The sequence below is a fragment of the Labrus mixtus genome, chromosome 14 (assembly GCF_963584025.1).
Source record: "Labrus mixtus chromosome 14, fLabMix1.1, whole genome shotgun sequence".
Classification (NCBI taxonomy): domain Eukaryota; kingdom Metazoa; phylum Chordata; class Actinopteri; order Labriformes; family Labridae; genus Labrus; species Labrus mixtus.
This window is the reverse complement of record NC_083625.1, coordinates 13,000,316-13,019,214: the sequence shown is the minus strand read 5'-3', so window position 1 is coordinate 13,019,214 and position 18,899 is coordinate 13,000,316. Positions and strand designations below refer to the sequence as shown.

Genomic DNA, 18,899 nt, shown 5'->3' with positions numbered 1-18,899 from the left:
AAGTGCTGAAGTGTAAATTTGGCAACCTGACTCAGTTAACGGAGGGACTATTTCATGTGTTTTGCTCCCATATAAGGCGGAAATATACAAATAATGTCCATCAAATAAATTATTATTAAAATTGAGTTGTGTGAATCTAATAATTGTACTGTAGTGGATTTAATACTAGCTATTAAAAGCAATGTAAACTCAGTGATACGTCAATATAAATCTATTATTAAATCTTTGTTAGGCTGTAAACTGAATTGCCTTTCTGGGATTTAGTAGTTTAGAGCAGAATAAATATGTCCTCTATCACTATTTTGAGGCGCTTAATTAATTAGATACTGTCTTTCAATTTATCAATACAGTATTTATACAGATACAGACTGATATGATAAAACTTTGAACTCTAGGTTTTGTTTAACACTAGGTCATTTCCCAGTTACCTGATCGCTGCCATTCAGAGACAGCAGGTTTCCCATCACATCATCTGAAGCTTTGAGTCCATTTGAGTTTAAGAGAGGATACCTCGATCAGAGCTCCTGACAAATTGTCTAAAAGCATTGGAAAGGAAAGTAGCTACAGTCCTTGAAAAACTGTTCTTATTACTCTGCTTTCTTTTTCAAATATGATTAATGTCAGAATCCTGGATAAGCCACATTCATAAATAAAACATGGCTTTTTAGTCTTTTTGGCCCATCAAAAAAAAAAAGCAGTACAAGGCCTCTTGTTATATTCCAAATAATTATGGGATGTTTGCTGTTCCACATCACCGCTAACCTTCGTTTGAAGGCCCAAAAGGGTAAAATTATACAAAAGAGCATGAAACAATAAAAAACAGATTTCCTTGGTCAACAAATGTGTGTGAACAACACAAATGTTTTCATGATTATGTTTCTGCCCTTGAGCAATACTTTACATACTGTACAAACTACATGTTAAAGGAAGAATGTGTGACTTTTTTCTCCTGTAGAGCTTGAGCACCAGCATCAAACCAAAACAAACTGCTGTTTGGTGACACCTCACTATTCTGAAGCCTCCGCTCTCCTCCAGTGGAAGGAGTTATGAATTAGAACACACCATATTTCAGCACCATTAAGCTCAAGCTGCGGACACAATTGTACTTTGCTCCAGCCGCAATTGCCTGTGGCCTGCATTGTTGTGCTAGCAGGCTAATGTTAGCACACTTTGGTTATCTCATAGCCTCAAATTGCACATAAATTGACATGGAATGACCGTGAGGTAAAGACCTACGTGACATCCAAATAAGCAGTGAGCATGTCTAAAAACAGCTTTATATGCAGGGTCGTGCTGTCCATGTTACACGGCTCTGACAACAATACAGCTGACGGCACACTTCTCACTCATTGTAGACAGTCCTGACTCAGAGAGACATTCACAGAGGATAAACTTGATTTCTGATTCTGCCTTTAAAGAGGTAACACTAGCTCCACTTTCTCTGTATTTAGTGGAAAAAAAAATAGAATCCCACATCAAGACAGCTGAGAAACTCTTGAAATAATAATGATGGAACTATAAACTTTGATAAATGCAACCATTTTATTGTAAAATTCCACAGCTATGTGCAATTCCCTTATGAAAAGGATTTTTTCCAGTACATGTATAATATATTATGCAGACCCTAGCAGAATGGATCAGTGCCCGTTTTTATACAATACTCAAATATACATAGATGGTAAACAACTAACATACTGTATGTATGAGGATCATTATGAAATTTATTTTGTTCTGCCATACCTTTTTGACTGAGCTCCTGTAGTTTCAGTGCGTTTGTTTTGTTTTCTGTTGTTTGACAAAGTACATAACAATAGAAAATATCTACATGTGCTGTTCACATATAAGTCTCATTTGTGGGTCCCCAAAAAGAAAGAAAGTCATCACTTTGCCTGGAGTAAGTGCAGTGGAATAAAAAGTCCATGTCAATGCAAGTCAAAGGACTAAAAATGAATTGAAACAATGCTTGAATTGGATCCAAACCTTCAAAACTTCCCAGTTTGACTAAAAATAAACCCCAAAAAACAAAAAAAAACATAATCATCATGCACACTACTGAATAAAAACATGTTTCATTAACTTCCATTCACCTTTATATCTTTGCATTTACAGTAGAGTGCACTAAACATAGAGTAAACATACTATAAACAAGCTTTAACTGTTATGGAAAAACAAAACCTCATTTTTTTTTTTTTGCACCAATGTCATAAAAAAACAAGAAGAAAATAAGCTTGGTTCGCAGTGTGATGGGTTTGTAAACAAAGTCAGATACAGTCTGAATCAGAGATGTCTTCTACTTCACCCTGATATCAAAATTATCATCTTTTTTTTGATTAGTCTGGCCTATATTTGAACTGCTGTTCTGAAGCTTTTGGTTCTATAACATGAAAATAAAAAAGAACATAATAACATTTCAATGACCGTGGAGACTTTAAGCTAACGTTCCCTGTGTAGCATCTCCTCTAGAAAACACCTCTCCACACGTCTCGTCTTGCACTTAGCAGTAGAAGTGCATTCACAAATGATAATACACTTTGATATTCTCTATTGCATGTGTGTCTGTTTGGCACTTTATAGGATGTCATCACTCTTGGACACTTCGGTAAGCTACTGAACACTGATTATGACCAAGTCTATGTTGCTATTGACACACACACACACACATGTCCCTAAATATGTGAGAGATAGAGGATGTGCACACTGAAGACAGGGTTCGGACAACGAAGTAGCAGCTTCAGAACACAACAAGGACCACCGTTAAACAACAAAAGGGAAAGAAGTTCGGAAAAATATGAGAGAAGCTGGTAAAATGTATTATGCTCATAACTGTCACTGATGCTGTTTAATGATGGAAAGCATCTGGACCAATGAAAAGTTGTGGCAGTGAAAAACTCAAACGAGCAAAATGTTCTTCCTCTGGTGGCTCGGGAACTTTTTTTTTTTTTTTTTTTTTTTTGAATGTATCTCCCCTCCCCCACCCCCTTCTGAAAATGTTCAAGTCTACCATTCAGAAGTTGCACAACAGAGAATGTTGTAACTCACTAATTCAACAGATATAACAGTGCGACAGGCCTGTGTGAGATTAGTGTATACATCGATCACAACATAGAAAACACAAGATAAATAGGCTCAAGCTCCATTGACACACCTACAAAAATGTCTCATTGATATAAGTGACAGCATTCTGTGTTTCTTTTCAGGGGCTCTATGAACAAAAAAATGACAACTTTTATTCAAAAAATAAAAAAATAAATAAGTAAATAGCATTATGAATGAATAAATAAATAAATAAATACCCCATTACATCCCAGAGCTTCCTCTATGGTCAGTCCAGCATAATACAATAAGTCTGATACTGTATGATGATATACTGTAACAATGCTGAAATAACAAAATATAGACCCTTTGACAAAATCCCAAGGGCTCAACGAGTGTTTTCTTCCTTTAATCATTTATGTACATAAAGAACGTGATTTACACCTCTCCCTCTTTGACTTTACAAATCCTACTGAAGCATGGCCTTTCGTTTGTTGCATACTGGTGTCTGTTAGGGTTCATGTGTAAAGGGCTGCTAATCATGTGTGTTACATGTTATCATACACGGCATTTGCAATTCAGATTCTCCCGCTGCGTTCACTGCGCTCCATGCACCATACATAACCGCTTTCAGAGCTCTTTTTTTTTTTAATGGGGGGAAAAAAAGTGAAAACTAATAAAACAAATCAATGACTTGTTGCCCAGCCAGTAAAATCAATTTCCACACAAAGTGACATTTATTACATTCTCATTGTTTCTCTTTACAAAAAAAAAGCTAATGTTGTTCAAATGAAGCTCCTAACTTACAGCTGTAATTTGTATTCATTCCTATTTTTGCATTTTTGTTTTGTTGCTCAATAAAGTAGAATGACACAGTCTCTTGCGGAGATTGCAAAGTTCCCGACAGTTGTCTGTATTGACGTTTGCATTGAGGAGTAGATTAGTTAAAATTCCTGTACTCTAAGGCAAAAGTGCAGCGGTCGTTATCACTCTGCTAATGTAAAGGGCAAACAAATCCTTTTTGTTTTTTGTTGTTTGCGTTTAAGCTGCAAAATCAAACTCTCTTTTTAGTGCTGTTTCTCTGGTGAAAGCTTGCATAACAAAAAAAAATACAACAGCAGTGTGTCATTATGCAAATGCTCACTTTGAACACAATGTGGAGGAGGGGGGTGAGAGGTCAGTGTTGTCTATACAGTAAGCTAACGGCTGCGAGGGAAAATCATTAAACCAACCGTCTGGGATGATATCATCGGTCGCTCCCACTTCTACTCAAAGACGACTTCTCAACTTAAAAAGATGAACTGGGCACTTTTTTTTTTTTTAGGAGGAGGGAGGTTTTCCAGTTTTTCTAGAAAAAGTTATATTTCAATCTCGAATGATAATCAACAGTGCTCTTTTTTTTGTAGTTTCCATAGCCAACAAAGAATACCATAAAACATGTCGATTTTTGGCCTGAAAGGTGCATGCAATAAATGTAAACCACTATGAAATAGTAAAATTTATACAGTGTCTGTACAGCTGAGCATTGTCCATAAACAGCATTCTCTCTCTCTCTCTCTCTCTCTCTCTCTCTCTCTCTCTGACCACACATAGAAAATGTTTAATTGTGCCAATACTTGGACTAAATATACATTTCAAATTAAAGATAAATGATCATCCAAATGAACTGTAATGTGTCGGTATAACATTGCTCTATTAAAGTGCTTCAAATTGAATGTTTTTTAGAATGTAAAGTGAGAGAAAACATAAATAATACAACATATTTATATTTTTGTCGAAGATGTCTTCTGAGATTTGCTTTGCTGTTTTTATCAACTTTTTTACAGTGGAGGGAATGCATGTTGTCCAATAATAAGCTATTTGTACAAAACCCCTTTGAAAAACAAAAAGTCAAAAATCAAATTATAAAAGAGAACTAAGACTCTTAATAATTGATCACACAATCAACGCTTCCACAACACATCTACAGACCTCCTCATACCAGTTAAATGTAGTGCTACAACATTTGCAGTGTCTGTCAAAGTTTTCATCGACATGACTCAAAAATACTGAGAGATTGAAACCGAAGAGTTAAAGGAAATGCTTGAAATAAAATCATCTCTTGTTGCAGTGGGTCCCCTCCTTGGAAATGTTCCTTGCTGGCACAGAGCATGTAGAATGAAATGAGCTGTGTGATGAGGCTGGATACACATCCAGACCTAGAGATAGAGATAGGAGACCCAGTAGACCAGGTTGAAGAGACCAAACGCAGTGGGGAAGAAGATGCGTGCATATGAGTCTATCTTGGCGACGCGGATGTGCAACCTCCCGTGCCGCCAGGCCCCTGAGCGGCAGTCCTCGAAACAGCAGAAGAAGCTGGTGCAGTCCTTCCCGTCCAGACACTCATAGCCGTACTCCTCGTCCCGCTCCTGCATGTGCGTGGCGTTGTTCATCTGGATGGCCGTGGCTGAGCGTGGGCGAATGTCTACCGTGGGTGTCTGCTTTTGACAGGACAAAAATGACACAGTTAGCGGCCAAAGCCTTGGAGTGCCATATTCAAGACCTCTGTGACATAACAGGGGAGCTAATTAACGCTTCTGTTGTCTGTCTCACACTTCATTTTCTGTCATTAGTCAGCACAGTGTAATTTGCACCTTCAACTTGCCAATGGATCCTTTTAACGTTTAGGACATACTTATCCATAACTACCTACTGTGGCTGTAATTAGTGAGACTTTTAGTGACAGGGGTCAGTCCCTGTGGAGACCGATGATGACAATTGCACCTTAGGGCTGGAGTAGAGCTGGTTGCTGATGCAGTCATATTTCTTTTAGCAGAGTAGTTCACGTTGCTTTATTTAGCAGCCATATTAAGATGGTGCTGGGCAATGCCACTCAACGTCTAATCTAATTATGCTACTGTTTTTGGGAAACATTTCCAAATGCAATGAGAACACTCTGCGACATTAGCCTAAGCAGAGTGTTGAAAAGCTTTATAGTGCTCAGTGACTCAACAAAATGGCACAATTTGGACCTGCATGGCTCTTGTAAGCATTTATTTTTTCTTCCGGAAATACATTTTCAAGACATGTTGTAACTGGCTTATGATGCATCATAAAGCCAGGCTTAGGGAGGAGCATGTGTTGGCAGATGTGCCGCACACAGCTCAATATTTCTCCAGCCCACTCGCTCTGTCACTAAATGGGTTAAAATAAATCTCCTTTGCAAACTGTGCTCACCACTGGAGGGCACATGCCTTTCATTTGTGAGGCTTCCTTAAAATAGGCCAGTGACATCAGTGAGTCTGCAGCCCTGTCACTTCGAAGAGGAGACAATTAGCATTCAAACTGAATGTTTTCGTCAGCTTTTATCTTGAAAAACCATGACACCTTTGGACAAATTGGAACTCTTGCTGTTTGGCAGATTAAATGCTTTCCCCCTTGCCTTTGGCAGCAATGGAACATTCCTTGACCTTGCTGATAAACTAGGGTGTCAAGCTCATCATTTAAAGAAGACACAGTAAGTCAAGCATTCTCCAGAGTTCAACTTGAAATCATTTTCCTTCACCACTTTCCCTCAGAAAGTGCTCAGGGCTGTCATGAATGTTTTTTCTTTGTAACAGAGGAACAATTATTAAAAAAAAAAAATCACTGCACTTGCACTCCAAATGTGCTTTACGGCATGTATTTATGCTCTGTGTTGTGACAATACAACATCCTTGTTAATCTTAATCAGCTGTTTTAAACCAAAAGAATCAGGAATTACACCCCCCCCCCCATTTTCACGCATGAACGTTTTGCCCCCGTTTCTGTGTATCTGCAATATCGTCGCATGCTTGCTGCAAAAAATTAGGTCATTGCAGTTTTAGCTGGAACATAACATTATCTGCAGAAAGCATGCATCCTCAAACAAGCTTAAAATACTTAAACTTGATTGGACTGTTCAATCCTTAGAACTTCTCGTCTCGCACAGCACTAGTGCACAAACCTGCTGTCCCTTTGAAAACGACACATAACCACTAACGAAACAACATAGGGGGGGTTAGTTTCAGCATTTTTGTCCTTATTGAGCGGACAGTATGTTGAGTTAATGAGGGGATTAGCTGGAGCAGGTTATGACTCAGTTCTCAAAGGGGATTGGTTGCACTGGAGGAAAGCGCAGTGGAAAGCTCAAGCAGGAGGAGCATTAAGAGCATCCTGCCGCATGGCCTGGTCAAGCTGGGCTGTGCTGAGTCGGTATTGGCAAAAATCATATCAAAGAAAGAAAACAACAGATAAACAACACAGTGGCATTGGCAACTTTAACTGGCTGAAAGTAGACAACCTCCCGGAGATAAAGAGAGCCTGAAAACAGCCTGGACCATTACTGGAAGATCCCTTGCTTATCTGGCTGAAACTAAATATTCGATGGTAGTGTTTAAATACTGCAGGTGGATTTGTTTTTGCAGCACATTTACCCTCATGTGTTGTTTGAAACTCTAGCTGATTTAACCTGAAAAAAAAAGAAAAATCCCTCCTGGCAAAAAGAAAGAGACTAAATAAACTTCTAACTACGTGTGACCTCAATGTGGAAAAGCAGATTATCCTGCCTGGAGTAGCGTGTTTGGTTAAATTTAGATCTTTGCTTGCTCCTGCCCACCCTAGATGCTTTTTGGGTGTTTAAAGATTAACATGCGCTAATCTTCTGAATGGACCTCCAAAGTATAATTAGACTTAACACAGAGTAGGGGTTGTCTGTTTCAGTCTGTTAAGGCTCTGCTGACTCTGTAGGAAGCGTCAGGTTGAGAAGCCCAACAAACACACAGGTAAAGATTTACTGGCAAGAGGAGGGACAGAAGAGGAAGCTATTGCAGCGGCTGCTAGTTCACTGTGATTACAACAACGACAAAAAGAGTGAAACAGGACAGAGGAAGCCAGAATGAGTCCACACTGGGCCTGAACTAATACATTCCTCTGAAGATGGGGTGTGTGGGATGCTTATTTGAATTTTTAAAAACGGCTTAAGTCTGTCTGGCTGGCTGCCTCCGCACTGTGCACTTCAGAGTGCCCCCCTTTTAAAAATGTTATCTATTTGGTAAGTTATAAGGGAATGCAGGTAGATAAAGAAGGAATAGAGGAAGGCGTGTCTGCTGGAGAACAGACAGAAAAGCAGTGAGGTGCTTGCGGCTCAAAGAGCCAAAATGCATCAGAAACATGCAGTCAGACACAGGCAATATACCTTTGAGGAAAAGAGCCGGAGGAGCTTTTGTCCAGACAGGAAACAAAGAATATGTGGAGTTGGAAGAGAGTAAAAAAAAAACAAAGAATACATGTAAACAGATAAAGAAAAACATCAATAAAAAGAAAAGGGAACAGAAACACGAGATAATGTGTGAAAGTTACAAGCACAGTACAGTCTGTATTCAAATGGAAAGAGAAGAAATATTCTGTAGAGAGACATACATGTTGCAAACAGAGACAAGGGGAGATGCATGGTGGGATATATATGTATCTCACATGCTTTCTTACGCCAGCATCACCTTAGGATAAATATAACATTGCACACATATAGCAAAGCTGGAGAGCTTCACATACACAATCCAAAATGCAGAGTTGTAAATATTCCCTGTGAGTGTAGAACGGTTAAGATTTCACATTAGGTTGGAAACATTTGTCTTTTGCAAAACTTCATCAAAATCGGGTTACGGGTCCGAAACGAAACACACTGATACTTAAATCTTGGAAAAAAATACAACCTGTGACAAATAACTGCATTGTATTAGATCATGTGGAACAACAGAGCTATGGCAGTGAAAAAGTGGAAATAAGAACCGAACATGATTAAAAGAAACTTCAAAAAGCTTCATTTATTTCCTTGATGAACAGATTTTTTTAATTCATTGGCATAAAAAAAGAGTTTCAGTCATAGCCCTTCTTTTCTCTTTCATACTAACTCATTCGTGCATCTTGGAAAGAAGTACCGATAAGCCCATGATACAGTAAATCCATGTGCTAAACCTTAGTTACAGAGGCTGAGACTAGACTGCTCAATCATCCCCCCAGTTCCAATTTCATGTAAATGTTAACTCAAGAATAGTCAACTAGATATATACAGATAATGAATACATTTAAAATAAGATGCCATGACTCCAAAGACGGTTTGCAGTTACTTACATACATACATCACAAGACTGAATACAAATAAGGATATAACGGTTATTTTTCAAAATGTAATCAAATGCGGATAGCCTCAAACTTGCGTTCTTTCAAATGGCCAGAAGGATGAGGTTGTAAAAAACCCCAAATCTGATTGTTTGAGCTCTCAATTACTAATTACAAATCTTCCCCGAAACTGTGTACTGTTCATTTTAAATTGATGATGCAATTGAGAATCAACTAGATGATAAAGAGAGGTACCTATGATTGAGAAGTAGCTCTGACAGTGACCTGTCAACATGGGTAGAGTTGTGGCAATGACTATTCAACCTGATGTCCAAAAACCAAGATGGCTACCTCCCATTACCTCCCATTTACATCCACCTTTTTTTAAAGTCTATAATCGCAAAGCATATCGAACATCCACCAGTTGGGCTTGGAACCGATTTCAATTTATTTGATTAAAATCAAGATTCATAAACCATAGATAGAACCACCATAGATCATTAGAGAGAAGTGTTAGTCTTCAAGCAAAAGGTCAATTTATTCAGTTCTCTAAGTGCTCATGTATCTGTAGAGACACTGCATCCTTCAACCAGGCCTTTATCTCCTGATGGATTTAAACCTTACATGAGGCTAACGTGAGGCCTACTCTCCTGTCATGTGACACGGGTCTAAATTACAACTGTAACAGATGTGCAGTGGATTATGAAAAGGTTGGAGCTACACGCTTGCTCATTGAGTAATTCTACGTAGTGACCCCCGGGAAGATGCTCCCTTAGGGATACTAAACAGTGTATAGCTTTTTTTTTTTTTTTTTCCAAAGGATTATCTAAGTACTCTAATGCAGAGTGGAAGGGAGGGGAGGGGCGGAGAGTGTGTAGGAAGAACTTGATCTTTCACCTAAATAGAGGATAATGTTCACACTGAAGATAGACATATGCCAGTACAGAAAACATTATGATTACGTTTGAACCTGTGGTGCAAAACAGAGATACTGGTCAAACACTGAGCAGATAATTTCAAAAGAGAGTTCTAGAAAGACACTCACCGGGTTTTTCTTCTTCTTGTCCTTTTTGGCGCTCGGCTTCCTGTTGCTGACAAAGTAGTGCAGTGTGCCGTACTCTATGAGTGCAGCGAAAACAAAGATGAAGCAGACGGACACAAACAGGTCCATGGCGGTCACATAGGAAACTTTTGGAAGGGATTTCCTGGCAATGGTACTCAGCGTGGTCATGGTCAGCACAGTAGTGATGCCTGGTAAGGAAATCGGTAACAACAGAGAAAATAAAATTTACTGTAAATCAGGTCAAAACAGAATATTTGATACTAATGCATCATCATGCACCGCCACATAGAAGTCAAGGGACTGTTTTCTTTTAAACCCCAGGCCTATACCATTTCATATTCAGCCAGAAAAACACAATATAAGTAAGATCACTAACACAGTGTCCTAACAGTACACAAGCGGTGTATATCGCGTCACATCGCGCATGATCGCGCTTGCTGTCCACACTGCTTGTGTTAAATATTGAATTCTTGGTTCTGAGAATTTCAGTTTACCCTTGCAAACAATATGACATTTAGTGCTTTTGTATTGAGGGTGGAGTAATTGAAGTGTGGTTCTTTTTATTGACGAGCTGTTGACTCAAATCACAACACTCAGAGGCTCGTCAATAAACGGCTCAACATTTCAACCATAGATGTGGATATAATGAATGCTCCACTATCTCCCCTTTGTACAACAAGCTAGCAAGATCTGTTGAGTGAGAAAAGGGACTGTCAGTGCCTTGTAGAGCCCCCTCCTTACTCATTCTTCATTCGTCTACGCGGGCGTCAGAGAGGAAAATAGAAACGAGTCGTCGGGTAAAAACGGCGCTGCGTTGCTCGCAGACAGTTTGGATACTCCAATAAGGAACAAAAGAAGGTTTTTTATGTAGAGGAGGCTCACTCGCGTCAGATGCTGTACAGGACAGGCTGTAATACAACCGTCTACAACACACTTGGAATGAAGAGTGAAAGTCCAAGTGTAGAATTACAACTCTTCAAATATATATATTTCCAAGATTGTGAAACAGTTTTTCAATGTGTTAAACTTTTTTTTTTTTCATATAGCTACCAACTCACTTTTTTTTTGAGCCAGGGACACATCTGCGTCTAGTATAGATGGCAAATATTCCCCGTTAGTGTTCAAGAGAAATACAGTCAAAATAAAATTGAACATCTGAAGGGCCATATGTGAGAGGGTGTAACAAAACAAAAGCAGACTTTGTCTTTAAGCAGCTCTTTTAAATTAACTGAATGTGTGAATAACAGCGTAGTTTTAGCAATATCAAGTTCTGTAGGTGATGCAGTATGAAGTACAAAGTTAAGTCGAGGGCTCATTATGTCTATTTTTAATTGCAAGCCCTGAAAGGTCAGAGGGCATGAGGTGGACCTGACCAGCTGTTTAGCTTTCCTCTGGATCCACATGCTTTACTGGTTAAGCTTCCATTGACCATCACACTAGCATACTTCACTCCTTTATCTGGTAAGCCCCTGCCCACACACACACACACACACACACACACACACACACACACACACACACACACACACACACACACACACACACACACACACACACAGCCCCTTTAATCACTCTGTCTCTAATGACGATGCAGATGGAGGAGAAGTGATGGAACATGACCAGAAAATGCGTTTAAACTGTAAGTATACAGATACAAGGGATGAGGAAGAGCCCAGTAAACTCCCAAACACCAACAAACAAGCCGCTGAAAAGAGCACCTCCTTCCTCTGAATAGAACCAACATGTGCCGGGAGATTATTTACGTCTAAATTTACCGTACACTGAAAGTCATCAGTCTGCACAAAGATTAACATTGCAGTATTGTGAGTGAATTGATATATTTCTGGATGGGACAGAAGGATTTAGAATTATGTCATCTGCATTAATCCGCTTCCTAACCACCTGGCTTTCTCGAACCTTCTGCATCATCTCTCAAAGGAAATTAAGATATTTTGACTCTCGGTACATTTTTAGCATGGAATTAATCGTGTTTTTATTTTGACTGCAAATCACGTCTGGAGCTTGAGGAGAAAACAATACAGGCTATTCTTAGAGAGATTAACGATGGAGGATGTTAGGATGATGATGATAGTGAGGTAGAATGAGGGTTTCTGCCTACAGGGATTGCTTTACATTCAGTTATGCTCGCTAATGATCACATCACATGGACTTTAGGTCAGGATTTAGAGCCTTAAGGAGAGCTGACTAAGGAATAAGTAACTGCATCGCTAGTGAACTTTTTCGAGGGTGTCTGCTGGACGCCAAGGGCGGGATCAAAAGTTGACACATTTCCTTGAAATCTTCACATTTGCCCTCTTTCTCTCACACTTTGTCCTTTTTGCTGCATGCAGTGAAGAAGCCACCTGCATCGATATTGTGCTGAGGTTGCATCTCTGCATCTTCCCTGCCGTATTGCATAATTAATGCCTCATTAAGGCATGCATGAAAACATATGTGGCAGGATAGGCTCTTCTAATCAAGACGGACTAGATTCCTGAGCAGCTGCCCTGTCTCAAAGGAGGAAAAGAGGAGGAGGAACGATGGTGAAAGAGAAAACGAGAGAGAGAAATGACCACCACAGGGTTGTTGATGTGTTTCAGGGAGGGAGTAATTAAGACCACGATAGCTAATGAACCTCACTGATACAACCGCAGCATATGTTTGTTTGGGCTAGGTAAGCCGATAAGAATGAAGACTCTGTAAAGTCTCGGTTAAAAAAGATAAAAAAAACAATTAAAGGGATCATATTATGCTTTTTCTGGTTTTCTATGCTCTTTAGTGTGTTTTCCAAGTGTCCTGTGCATGTTTAGGCACATCTATGTGCAAACATTCAAAGTCAAAGAAAAAACAACATGAATAACTGCATGTCCAAGATTAAATAAGTAAATTATGGCCCAGTATTAACCTGGTTAATGTTAGACTTTTGTTCAAATTGAACTCTAAATTAACGCCATTCACCAAGAAATAAGTCCTACAGGGAAACCCTGGCCAAAGCCTTTTAGAAACATTTCAGCAGTCCCATCATCATAACTTCATTTGATTAATGAGCAGACAATATATTAACTTTATATAAGCTCATACGTTTGGAAATATGACTGCAACATGTGCCAGCACAAAATGATCCCACTTTATTCTTGTCTGTTGTTCTTAAAGGGGTCATATTATGCTTTTTCTGGTTTTATATGCTCTTTAGTGTGTTTTCCAAGTGTCCTGTGCATGTTTAGGCACATCTATGTGCAAAAATTCAAAGTCCGTGGAAACGCAGCTTCTCCTACGTCCTCCTGTTAGCTGCAGCATTAGCTGCATGTAACGCTCGGTTCTATCCCCCCCTCGAATAATTTTTGCCAGTGTGACGTCTTGTCAGTGTGAGATCACTGATCTAAGCCCATTGGCTCGTTGTGGCAAGCCCAGCAGCTCATGTTGCACGCCCATTAACTTCTGTAGCACGCCCACGATATGCCGTAGCCTGCGGTAGCACAGTAGTGCTAAGGTGCTAATGTTTTTTCTCCACTCGGAGCAAAAGTGGCTGCATTCCCAATATGGTAAAAGGGGCGTGACATTTCCGAGAACCGTGCTGAGCAACTGACCAATCACGGCAGAGCTGACAGGCCGACCAATCAGATCAGACTTGGCCCACGTGGGGACTCTGAACGTGGGCACTTCAGAGGACTTCATGGAGCGGCAGTACATGAAAACAGACACTTTTTTCGAACTTTAGCTATTGTGAACATACTTTAGTAGGTACATAGATTAAATATACGAACCCCAAAAAGGGCATAATATGACCTCTTTAAGCAATAATTTAAAGAAACTCATATGCTACATCAAAATATATTCTGATACTGCACGTTTTACTTTTTAAGTGCTTACTAGCTGCAGTGACAACAGATGATCAAAATCTTTGGGCCCAAGTAACGTTTGGTCTTTTTTTACCTAATGATGTCCTGGCAGGTACGGCATCCTTGTTGATCCAGAATGAGACCCAGGAGAGGACAACAATCAGGGTGCATGGGATGTAGGTCTGAATGGTAAAGTAGCCCATTCTTCTGCTCAGGTCAAAGAAGACAGTTAGCACCACATAGTCTCCTGCAGAGAGAGAAACAGGAGAGAAAAAAGATTGACTAGTGAGGGCACTGTGGTGTGTAATATAGGGGTCAAGTGACGTGATAGAGCAAAGTTAAAGACAAAAGGAGTCGATCAAGTGTGCTTGATTACAGTCAATGCACCTCAGTACAGGTAAAACAAAACATGATGTAATGCAATAACAACAACAGCTATCAGAACTTTTTGATATTTCCTCTGAGAAGAAAGAAATTAAGAAAAACATCAACAAAGTAAAAGGCAGGGCACTAGAAATCAGATCAGGAGTGGCTGAACAGGCAGCATCAAACTAAAACAAAACTAATGTTGGTCTTTAAATTTGAATTTAAATCCTCAATGAACAGAAACGTTTTAGTAACCGGAGACTTTTCCAAAGCCTGACAGTAACAACTGGAGAAACCCAGTCACCTTTAGATTTTTACATTGACGTAAAGGAACTGGGAAAAGTCGTTGTGAAGAGGATCCAAGTGACGTCAGGGCTGAATATGGAATTAACAGATCCGTAATTTATTGTAAACTGATTCATTTAAGGATTAAAAAATCAATAATATTTCAATGGAATCCAATGCAAGTCTGTGTTTGGCAGATACATAAAGGATAAGGAATATAATGTTTGTGAAACAAAGTGAAAATAAAGCTTTGTTTGTCTGTAAAGCAGACATAAATCTTGACTTTTGACGGTCACATTTCAAACTAGAAACAAGGATACGATGATCCAGCATGTAGATAACTGATAGAGCTGAAAAAAAAGACCCATGAGCTGGACAGTTTCCCCTTACTATGAACTTTTTTTAATCTCACTTTGATTAAAAAAAATAACAGGAACACCAAGCTGTGGTGAAAAAAAAGCATGGACTAATCAATATATAATGTTGTGTAACCAAACTCTACACTGCTTGTTAGCCCGAGGCAACTCTAGATTTAAAACAAAATAGACTGATTCAGAGAGCTGGAGCCGGTCCTGCATGGATAAACACACACAGTCGTCTCCTGCCAGTAGTTAGCTGGAATATGAACACCAGCATCCAGCTGATGATGAGCCTTCCCTGCGCTGCCTGTCTGACCCCGGCAGATGTTAGCTGTGAGGAGGTTGAGGTTAGCTGAGTCCAGATAGACCTGACCCGGGCAGCATGGCTCATCTGGCCTGCCTGTTTAAAATGCATATACGAAGCACACATGCTTGCACCCTCCAGCAATGTGCACATACAACCCTGTAACTATAAGCCTTGCAAGGACTATGATTAGGAAAAGGAGCAAATACAGATGTGTCAGGTGTGTAAAAGATCATTCCTGTAACATCCATGCTAGCTTACTACAACATAGCAGTAATTATTGCCAGTTGTTTCCATTTGACCTCAGATTATGAACCTCTCTGTGTCTATGGGTGTAATGGAAGTTCACGGCTGGCTCTAGCTCAGTTGGTTGTCTGCTAATTGATTAACATCAGACTGTTAACAGTGTCAGAAACCTCCCCTGGCCTCTCACTGTGGCCCCTAACCTGCAGGGCACAACGCTACTCTCTCCATCAGCCTCTCTCTACACTGTCTGTGTGTGTCTGTGTCTGCGTGTGTTTGAGCAAGAGTGTGTGTTTTAGCACCCAGCAACCCACAGAACAGTCTCAGCAGCTGGGGACTGAACAGCTGGCTAATAATGTTCCTCATGAGAAAGGGCGCACAACACATACTGCAGTTTAGCGAAAAACAGCGAACATCTGTGTGTTTGTGTGCTAATGAGAGACAGAGAGGCGAAGAGATGAGACTGTCAGTGTTTATTATGTCTGCGAACATGTGCGCTCTGTGTGAGTGAGTGCTCGGAGTTTGGATAGTTACCAAGCTTTTGTGAATCATCCCAGCATGCACCTCTGCTCAACCCGGCCATTGATAGCATCATTAAATATACCAAGAGCAATAACCCCGGCAGCACGACCGTAACTGTTCATATCACCACCTGTGTGTGTGTGTTTTCTGCTGATGCAGGCAGGTGTATGTATATTACAGTGCACCGCCTCAATTTGTAGGAATACAAGAGACACATGAAGGCTGCTCTCAGGGGTCCCACAGCCCACCTTTTGGTTTTTTATTAACATCACATTAGCGGAGGCCCCGAAACCGGGACCCCTGACAGCTGAGAAAGTGCCTGTTAATACACTTCTTCCAGCTTGGTCAGCAGCTCAAAGCCTCCTTCACATTACCGCGGACTCTTAATGATAATGGGATTTCCACCACAGGGGCGAGGTCGGCACGGTGCAAGACCCTCCCTCTCTCTGTCTGGTTTGCAGGTTTCATTATAGGCGGCAGCACTTGCCAGGAAGACACTCTGAGAAGGTGTTATCGACCCGTGCCCTCCATCCTGGCAGGCTGATGTATCTGTATCAGCTTGCCTGCCATTATGTCTCTGTAGTAATGCATCAGTTTGCTAATGACTTCCTGATTTCCCTCAAAACAAAATGGTTTCCAGTTTTATCACTGGTTTAAGTGTTTGGCTGGGGTTTCCAACATCCCTGCATGGGGGGGGGGGGGTGAATAGATTTCTGCTGAAGAGAAAATGTCCCAACGCAATTAGTGGACTTTGCAAATATATTACCGGTACAAAGGTTTGTTTTACACATTGTTGCTTTTTATTGTCTAATCGAGTGTACTTTTATGTGTCAGTTCTTCTCAGTACATCATTTGGCCGTCTTTTACATCACTCTTTTAAGTCAAGGAATCACTTTCAATTATATAGCGTTTCATCACAAAAAAAAAGAGTTATCCAAAGACACTTTACTTTGAACCCAATATTAATTCTATAAGTGCAAGTATTTGGCATAAGTGGCAAGAAAAAAAAAGGAACTCCCTTGTAACAGGCAGAAATTTGGAGCTCAACCAGACTCATTGGTGAACAGCAATCTATAGTGACTAGCTGGGCCGAGAAAGTTGGATGCAACTCGTAATGATTGTGCTTCTAAAAAAATCTCTCTATATATATTATCCTGGTGAAAGGTTGTGGTGTCTTTTTGTGGCGTGGGGTTTGAGGTGTAGGGACGTGTTAATGTATATTGCTACCACTAGGAGTCGCCAGTGTCAGAAAGAGGCTCTGAATATTAATATAACTGCAGTTATATGTATCAGAGTATTTAGCTGTCACTCCGGATGCGGTTGACATCGACTTTTTTGTAACATAATCGACGACAGTTTTTACACCAAAACCTCTGAAGACATGTTTTGCTCCTGTCGTGTAATAGTTGTTTTGTTAATAAGAAGACATGTCCCTATATGTACGCTGGTATGCATGTGTGTGGGGAAAATAGGTCCCCGTTATTTAACATAAAACTGCAGCTGGAATATCAAATCTTCCAAGCCTCCATGGCTGCCTTCCTCCTAATGGGAGCCCTCCGTCTAACCTCAGCTAAAGCGCCCCATCTGTCAACGCCAACAGAGGAGGGTGTGTTTGCAAGATTGTTCACACTTGATCTTCACAGGGTCCACAGAAAGCGCTCCTTTTTCTTTCGAGGCTGTTACCACTAAGGTTGAATCTATATATATCAAAAAGACACTGTCAAACACAATGTGATGATCTCACAGCCTTTCACTTCTTTCATACAACGCCCACGTGCCGTGTGATTCTTTTGGCAGATTTCATCCTAACTCTTTCATAATCATCAGTTCTACTTCAAGTGTTTATTTCTTTCCATCATCCAGTACACTCCCCCAAATTGGCTGCTGCTCTTTCCCTTTACTTCTTTATCATCAAGATTCCTAAAAAGTCCAAATTTCCTACAATCCTATCTTCTTACTGCTATAATTACATCGCTATCAATTCAATTCGTCTCTTTCGGGTTTTTAATTCATGAATGAAAAATGCTGATGACAGCTGTGGGCAAAGAAAAAAAAAAGAAAAAATCAACCATGCAACAGCTCAAGACTATTGTTTGTATTGAGATATGGTTTAAAGTACTCTTATTAGGATCACACATTTCCCTGGCAAAAACGATTTACTACAAGCTGATGTAATCTACGGAAAGCAATAAAAAACTTGGCGGGGATGATCGTTCATCAGAAAACAGCGATGCTTTGTTGTTAAAAGCCGCAGAGACAACACACTCAACGGAATTAGACACGCTCACACACACTCACAGCAGAGGAGGTTTGGGGGGGGGGGGAGAGAAAGAGATCAGTCTTGCAGTATGAGCCTTCTATTGGGTGAAAAAAAGACTGATGTTTTCTCATTATGAGAGAGCAGAAATTGTTTTAACATTCCGTATTTGTGAAACTGCGTGAGGGAATATGGCTGTACATTATTGCAGTGAAGCCACCGGGGAGTTTGTAGGAGTAAAACATGGTTATTCAAGACTGCTGACCTGAAGGAAAGAAAAAAAAAAAAACTGTCACATGAGAATATGATTGTTCTGGCAGCCAGACCGTAAATTGCTGTGGATATGGACGAGGAGGAGAGACCTGAGGCACATGCTGGATGTCCGCTGAAGGGAGACGAGCCAGACACATAGCAGAGCGGCTGACAGGCTGCCTCACTGAGCTCCTCTCCTGTCAGGGGTCATCTGTATCAGAGGTGACAGCGGGTTGCTTCCCGTGCATGTGTGTTTGTG

At 40.3% G+C, this 18,899-nt stretch overlaps 1 protein-coding gene across 4 annotated transcripts in view; it reads right to left on the bottom strand.

Moving 5' to 3' along the window:
- Window positions 1-4,810: 4,810 nt before the first annotated feature.
- Window positions 4,811-18,899, bottom strand: part of gabrg2 (gamma-aminobutyric acid type A receptor subunit gamma2) — a 48,571-nt gene continuing 34,482 nt past the window's right edge. The window contains exons 7-10 of one of the 4 annotated variants that reach the window (XM_061055146.1): window positions 14,147-14,299; window positions 10,196-10,401; window positions 8,228-8,251; window positions 4,811-5,510 (exon numbers count right to left, since the gene is read on the bottom strand). In XM_061055146.1, the coding sequence (XP_060911129.1) occupies window positions 5,232-5,510; window positions 8,228-8,251; window positions 10,196-10,401; window positions 14,147-14,299 (662 nt within the window). In that variant the 3' untranslated portion in view covers window positions 4,811-5,231. Of the gene's footprint in view, window positions 5,514-8,227; window positions 8,252-10,195; window positions 10,402-14,146; window positions 14,300-18,899 lie in introns of all 4 variants that reach the window. The other 3 variants (XM_061055145.1, XM_061055147.1, XM_061055148.1) reach the window with 3 other exon arrangements.